This window comes from Triticum aestivum, chromosome 5B, assembly GCF_018294505.1.
Source record: "Triticum aestivum cultivar Chinese Spring chromosome 5B, IWGSC CS RefSeq v2.1, whole genome shotgun sequence".
Taxonomy (NCBI): domain Eukaryota; kingdom Viridiplantae; phylum Streptophyta; class Magnoliopsida; order Poales; family Poaceae; genus Triticum; species Triticum aestivum.
In genome coordinates, this window is record NC_057807.1 from 693,321,244 (window position 1) to 693,329,222 (window position 7,979).

The 7,979-nt window shown below is 48.9% G+C and overlaps 1 protein-coding gene across 1 annotated transcript; it reads right to left on the bottom strand.

Annotated features, from left to right (window-relative positions):
- Window positions 1-4,414: 4,414 nt before the first annotated feature.
- On the bottom strand, window positions 4,415-7,575 carry LOC123114295 (uncharacterized protein DDB_G0290685). Its single transcript, XM_044535721.1, has 5 exons — window positions 7,287-7,575; window positions 6,237-6,714; window positions 5,874-6,129; window positions 5,587-5,793; window positions 4,415-5,403 (listed from the first exon to the last, which is right to left on the bottom strand). The coding sequence occupies exons 1-5, from the start codon at window positions 7,489-7,491 to the stop codon at window positions 4,549-4,551; spliced, it is 2,001 nt and encodes a 666-aa protein (XP_044391656.1). The 5' UTR covers window positions 7,492-7,575; the 3' UTR covers window positions 4,415-4,548.
- Between the last annotated feature and the right edge of the window lie 404 nt (window positions 7,576-7,979).

The following is a 7,979-nucleotide window of genomic DNA, read 5'->3' on the forward strand; positions in this document are numbered from 1 at the left end:
GCATGTGTTGCAACTGCTAGCCATCTCCACTCGCTGCCGGTTGTGTGATCGGATCTAGCAGTCCGCCGCACGACGTTCCTCCTACACGCGCGGATACCGTTAGAGGCGGTGCACTTGCGCCGCTCCGGCGAACCTGTTCGCGGGATCCGATCGGCTACGTGGGAGACCGGGAAGGAGGAGACGACTCCGGGAATGCGAGGCGACTCAGGGAACGCGCTGCCTCAACTCTACTTCCGCTGCACGACACTGCGCGTTTAGTGGTAACGATCTGTGATTCATCTCCCGTAGCCTGTTCTTGGTTGTTCTACGCGTAGGAAAATTTTGATTTGCAGTCGACGCACCTTACCGTAGAAACCAACAATGATAACTTCCATAGTCAAGTTCAACTCGATTGCATATGATTGGGATTCAATATGTTTACAAAACAGAAGGCAAAAGTGCATGGATTAAGGACATTGTACGGAAAGCAAAGTAGATTGTAGTGCATGATAAATATTTACAATGCTTGCACAAAGCCAAGCAACATCAAATATGCATCACTATTAAGACCCTCAAATCACATATATAAGTTTTGCCTTCGTCCTCAATACTATCCAGGACAAAGAGGTTATGTAGAGTAGCATACATACTAACTGCAGTATGTGCCTGTTCTTGAACATCATAACAACATGAACTAACGAGGTGTGTCAAATACATAAATAAATTATGTGGACAGCAGGGTGCAATAGAATTGGAGCTAATAGAGACACGTGACACTGTCGTAGAACATCCAAAGAGAGACTCCTACATCCAACCATCATTTCTTTGAGCATCCACAAACAAAACTATATGGTTGTGCATATACATATTTCCAATCTTAGATCTTCAAGATGCTCATCGCAGGAGTAATTGAAGTGAGAAGGAGAATGCTTGCTCCCACAGGAGTTGTCACAGGAGTTGTTGGGATTCCCCCAAGTGTAAGGGTGAAGCAGACACCACAAAATTTGCTCTACTTTGCGATGTTTGACTTGTGTAACATAAAACCGTTTTTCGTCACGGAAAATGTATTGGCGACATTTTCTGGCCGTAATCGAAGTGCCATCATAAAAAGTAAAATATTCACGGTACCACTTCGTCCGTCACGCGAGATCATATCTTAGGTGACAAATCTAAAAATGTCATTCATGGCCATTTTCTGTGACAGCCCGGAATGTCACATTTGATAGGCCAATCTGTTACCTAAGATCTTTTTGACGACGATAATCCATCACCGGTGATCCGTCTGCTAGTTTGACCGGTCAAAGATTGTGACAAGTGGGGCCAACATATGTTGATGTGGTTGCTTCCATGTGGATCTGTCATGGGATTTATCGTCGATGATCCCGTCGGTAATAAGTAGCGTGTCCGTTTTGACAGATCAATATTGTTGACATATGGGCCCAGAAGATGTTGACGTGACCGCCTACATGTGGGACCAGACATTGTTTTTTCTATGACGATGTCTTGTTAGACGGGTCAAAGATTCTGACATGTGGGCCCATTGTAGTGCTGACGTGGATGCTGCCAAGCGGGTTCATTCGTCGGTCACGTGGCTTCTTACATGTGGGTCAATATGATTGTGATGGCGTCCATGACCATCAAAGTTTGTAGCCGCGATCAATTTGGTCTATGTATTGCAAATGGCGGGCATATGTGATACAAATTTGACTTCTTTTTCAAGAATTTTAATATGAATTTGTGCAAAATTTGAATTACAATGCAAATTCATCCCAGTGACTACATTGCAAACATAACAATTGTCTCCCAGACTGTCTTAGATTTTACAATAGGCAACCATAATACAGAGTCGCGAAATAAAATTAGACACCTAGACACAGTTTCATCACCTTCAAACAATGTGATGAGTCCAATTTATGTGATAATTTTACTAAGTATTTTATGCCTATATAGTGGGCTTTGTGGAATTTTACCGCATTCATGCACCTCTTTTTGTTGAAAATCCCTCATGTAACGCTTCTTGGACCATCTAGCATGCTAAGGAAAAATCCTTAGAAATGGTAGTGGAATCACATATTTAAAGTGATAATTACCTACCATAAAAGAAGCAAAGAGGCCAGAGAAGAAGGCGTCGTTGCACCTCCGGTGCAAAAGATGGCGTTCCATACGGCCGTGCCCGCTCGTATGGGAAGTCGTATGGAGTGTTGCCGCTGCCGCCAGATCAACTATTTTCACCCCGTGAAATCGGATCGTGAATTAGACACCCAGAGAGTCCAGAAACTCCTCGAGAAGGTAGAACCCTAGCCTCAGGAGTTCATTCGAGGGAGGGACTGGCAAGGAGATGAGGGGGGGGGGGGGGGGTCTTCCTCACAGCGCACAAGGGAGCTACAACATCATCGCCATTGTCATCATCATCATCATCCACATCCTTATCATCTATAACATCAAGAACCGTAGTGGATCTTATTTGAATCATTCATTCATGTATGCCATTGCTCTTGCTATGATGTTTGTTGTCTCCATGTATGAGTAAGTTCTCAGGGATATGGATGAACCTTGGTGTGTAGGATCTGATATGTTATTGTGGATATAAGATTCCCTGTTGAATGCTTAGTTCAATAACTTCGTGAATGTTTTGTCGGCCTGGCCATCTGATGCCACTGACCGCCTTGGCCGTGACCTGTGGCCGGCCTTGTCTGCCAACACCTCAACCTCCTGCAACAGCCGGCATCATCTCCTTCACACCATGCCCTATATTGCAAAAGTTTTGTTCAACACGACCTCTGTTGCAAAAGGATTCCAGAGAGTGTTCTTCGCAGCGAACAGTTCGACCGACCAAGTCGAGGAAGCAGCGTCGTGGAAATCCAGATGGGTGGGCGTTTGCCTGCGTGTTCAAATCAGATTTACATCCTAGATCACTTGACCCTGAGAGCAATGAGCATTGCCAGAAACAGATGGCATCGATCGGTAGCTAGCATGCATTTGGATGAGATGGTTTTCTTTTTCCAGAGTTATTCAGTGGCCTGATGAGCATATCATGGTAAACTAGCTAGATTTCGCCAAAAGAAACTGCTAGCTAGTCACATCGATACACTGATTTTTCATCTATACACACGGTTGGCCATCCACATGACATGACACCCAGTAGCAGATCGATGTTGCAGCTACATCACAGTCGGTACAAGTTTCTCGATCGTCTCCCGGAGCTTCTTTCTGCTTCCGCTTCAACTCCTTGAGTGACGCCTTCTTGTCAAGGCAGCAGCGGTGGCTTGTTGATGTTGATGAAGTTCAGCCCCATGATGTAGCACTTTTAGTGAACAGTTCATGTTTCAGTAGTGACACAAGTGTGCTGGGCAAAGTGTTGAGCTGGTTTCAGGAAAGCGCCTCTTGTTGCTGCAACTTGGTGAGCCCAGGCAGAGGCAGGGGTTGGTTGGCCATCCACATGGAGGACATCCAGTAGCAGATCGATTTTGCAGCCAGTACATCAGAGTTACAAGCTCCTCATCTAGACACATCTATACATATACACTGACTGCCACCACGCTGGCAACGAGTCACGAGCCACCTCACCTCACGAGTATATCAGAGTGACTGGGACTATTCCACAAGGATAACAGGGGACATATAATGCAGAGGCCTGGGTACTCCCCTTTTCAACAATAAAAAATAAAAAATCAGAGGACATATAAATTATAAATTAAGTAAAAAACATCATTATCTTCTCAAGGATAAATTTGAGAATCTAATAATACAGCAAAACGCATGTTCAATACTGGCATGGTTTCATTCGTAAGCTAGTACCTCTCAACACATTTCAAAAGCCCTTGAAAATTCCGAAGGGTGCAATCTGGGAATCTGGAAATGCAGCAACAACTCATGTTCAGTTGGAAATATATATGATGATTTCAGCAAAATCATGTTCTGACCAGATCACCACGCGTTTCTGAATGGATCAAGTAATGTCCGTGAAATCGATGCACACATCGACACGTCAAAAAGCTCTAGAAAAATTCGACCGAGTTGAGGAAGTCGGAGACGCAGGCTCCGGCTCTGCTGTCACTAGATCTTGGTGGAGACGACGGCACTCACCATGCATGATTTCCAGCAAAGATGCACTTAGCAAGTGAAACTCCCAAATCTCACCCAGTGCCTGAAAACGGAATTTGCCTCCTGGGTGCAGGGGGTGGTGCCAGGGAGAAAGAAGACCACGGCTACAATCTGTTTTGCAGAAGGTTCAAAGAGAAATCTTAAGTCGTCTCCAGACATGCTATTACAAGTTGGCTAATCAGATTTCATTGTATAGCACACGTCAAAAGAATTTTAAAAAGAAAGGGCTGCTCTGCTTTCTTCATTAAGATCCCAGTGGCTGCACATGAAAAATATCATAGTGAAGAAATCTCGACAACAAAGTCATCAATCAAACCAATCGACAGGTAAATAAACACCAAAAAGTTGTAATAAACCCAGTGCAGCACATGATACCACGTAGTAGCTCCGTTACAAAACTGTCTCTCTTCTCAACTCTAAACTCTCTCTCCCTCGCAATAATAAGAAAAGGAAAAAAAAGAATATCTAGGCCTGGGCCTGGGCCTGGGCCTGCGACTGCGCCTGAGATGCGCCACCTAGAGCTGGGAAGTCGGCCGGTGTGAACTCCTTGTCCTGCTTTGGCCTGGGACCCTGCCACTGCCTGTAGTTGCCGCCCTGCTGGTACCGGCCGCCATTGTTGTACCCGCCTTGCTGCCGGCGCTCGCCACCGTCCTGGCCTTCCTGGTTACCACCATTGCCCCGGCCACCGCCATTGTTGTACCCGCCTTGCTGCCTGCGCTCGCCATTGTAGGCATCCTGGCGCTCCTGGCCACGGCCACCATTGTTCCCGCCTTGCTCCTGGTAACCACCATTGCCCCGGCCACCACCATTGTTGTACCCGCCTTGCTGCCGGCGGTTGTCACCATTGTAGCCATCCCTGCGCTCCTGGTAACCGCCATTGCCCCGGCCACCACCATTGTTGTACCCGCCTTGCTCCCGGCGGTCACCATTGCGCTCCTGGTAGTAGCCACCCTGCTGCTGGTCCCGGCGCTCGCCATTGTACCCGTCCTGGCGCTCCTGGTACCTGCCGTTGCCCCTGCCGCCATTGTACCCACCTTGCTGGTAGCTGCCTTGCCGGCGCTCGCCATTGTAGCCCTCACCCCTCCTTGGGGCGCCACTGTCGTTGGCGTTGGCCTCGACGTTGTGGAACACGATGGCGCTCTCGCCGCGGCCAGAGTTGTAGACCCGGCGCTCAGAGCTGTTGTCACGGCTGCTGCGGCCATTGTAAGAACCGTTCCCACGGCCTCCCCTGTAGCCGCCTCCATATGGAGGGCGCCTAGGTGGTGTTGGAGGTACGTACTCTGAACCATCTTCATTCTTCAGGTACTCCTGGATGCTCACCTGCAGCAAACAGCAGAAGTAAGGATCACACTATCACTAACAAGTGCAATACAAATTAAACAGCACTGATGTAGTGATTGTATATTATAAGGAAATGCCCAGATTTCAGAAGATGGTTCAGTAAAGTAAAACATGCCCCTTTCACATCTCAGCATCAAAATGCCTATTATTGGTAGACTTTACCTTGCGAGGTTTAGCTTCCTTTGCAGCAGCCTCCTTTGCCTTGCGAACATTTTCTGCCTTTGATTTAGCATCATCCTCAATCTTCTTCTTCTCCAAGAGCTGGAGACCCTCAAAATCTACAGCAGCAACCCTCCTCTCCTCAGGTTTAGAGGCCTCCAGAGACTTCTTCTTTTCTTGCATCTTCTCATATTCTTCAAGGGTCATCTCCTGCACCAAATTAGGACATAAGTAAAAAGCTTGAAAAACAGAGCAAAGGGTCTGTACGTGAGGCAAGTATAGGAAAGTACAATTTTCTCTTGTTCAATGGGAGCCTCCTGCTCTTTCTTAGCAGTGGTCTCAATAGGAGCATCCCCATTAGAGTCTTCCTTCTTAGGCTTTTGCTTCTTGAGCTTCCTCTTGACAGAGCCACTGACACACTTGCCCTTATTGGTCTTCTCCTTCTTCTCGGCACCATCTCCCTCCTTCTTATCCGCGCCTTCTCCCTCTGCCTTCTTTTCGGCACCCTCTCCCTCTTCCTTCTTAGAATCATCTTTTTGCACATCCCTGCATCAATTTCAAACATCAATAAGGTTAACTTGAAGGCTGGTTACATTTCACAACATGTAAAATAACCAACAGACAGTAAAAGGTACAGGCTCTGTGGAACATACCCAGTAGACTTGTCAGATTCAGAAGCAGGGACGGCTTCAACAACATTCTGAGCAGGGGCTTGGGCCTGCTTTTCCTCAGCAGCAGGCTCCACCTTGCCTTCAGACTTGGTATCAACATCAGAAGCAGCCACAGAGGATGGCTTGCTCTTAGGAACGTAGTGCATGTTGTCCCTCCTGTACTGCCTGTCATCATTGCCGTACCTCTGGCCCTCACCGCCATTGCCGTTGCCGTTGCCGTTGTTGTTGTTGTAGTCACGGTTGCCATTGCCATTGGCATAGTATGGACGGTCGTTGGTGAGGTAGACACGTTGATAGCCATCATTATAGAAACGACCGTTGGCATCCTCAAAGACACGATTGGATCCGGCGCCACGCCCCCTTCCACGGCCTCCTCTGCCACCACCACCACCACCATAGTAGCCTTGGCCTCTGCCCCGGCCTCCACCAAAGTTGCCCTCCCTTTGGTAATGCCCACCCTCTGAAAGATAGCACATCCCAGTGTCAGATAAGATAAACTGAGAAGCGATCGGAGACAAGTTAGAGTTGCAAGTAATTGCGGAGCATATTTACAAGCACATGAGATGGAGCCAACAGGTCAATTATGGCATGTAATCAGATGGTATAAATTAATTGAGCAAGATTTATGCATAGATGAACAAGAATCTGCCTGCCCGATTCTGTCTTGAGAATTTAATTACTAAATAATAATACTGGACAATCTGGAAACGTGAAACAAAGGTCGAATCACTCCCGTCCCGACGAGAAGGGGCCGATCTGCACCCCACCGATGTCTACACAGGAAGGATGATATACACCTTGCCTAACTAGAAATCGAGCCCCTTTGTTCCGCCAAAAGTAGAGCAATCACGAGCCAGACGCGAGGATCTATAAATTAAGATTTAACCGACACAGAGGGAAACAAAGGGTGGATCTATCCCGAATCAAACCCCCCGCGCCACGCTACAATTCAAGAGGCGATCGGGGCCAAGCAACCTACATACAGATGGCGAGGGAGAGCGGGGGCGGGGTCGGGGAGCGGGCGTGCGATACCTTGGGGGTAGTGGTGGTGCTGGTCGTGCTGGGCGTCGTCCTTGGGGGCGGCGGCGTTGGCGGCGGCGTCCTTGGCGGCGGCCTTCCTGGAGGCCTTGGAGGCCTTGTCGGGGTCGTCGGGCGGGACGACCTTCTTGACGACGCGCGCGACGGCCTCGTCCCCCGAGGCGCCGTCGGCCAGGTCGAGCAGGTCGAAGATCCCCATCGCGGCGGCGGCTAGGGTTCTCCGCCTCGTCGAGGCTGATCTGGGTGGCTTTGGGGGCTCGGTGGGTTGGTTGATGGATCGTGGAGGGCCGGTGCGCGGGGGTTATATAGGTGGGCGGCGTGGGCGCGGGGGCGGGCGCCCGCGTCGGGCCCGGCTCGGTTTCCGCGCCCGACTTACCGACCTTGACTCCAACTCCACCTCCACCCCGGGCCCAGGGAGGGAGGCTCCAGTAGCTACTACTACGACTAGTGGCAGTTATGGAAGGAGTCGTAAGCCCCCGATCGACCACACCGATTGCTTGCTTGATTTGATTTGATTTGATTTGATTTGATTTGATTGATGGAAGATGGATCTCCTTTCTTCTCTGCCAAGCCAGGGGCCCGGGTCCGGTTGTGTCACGTCTGTCTTTTTTTTAGGGGAAATATAGGCCCCGGCACAATCTGCCATAAGGTCATTTTGTGTCACGTCTGTCCCAAAGCCACACTAGT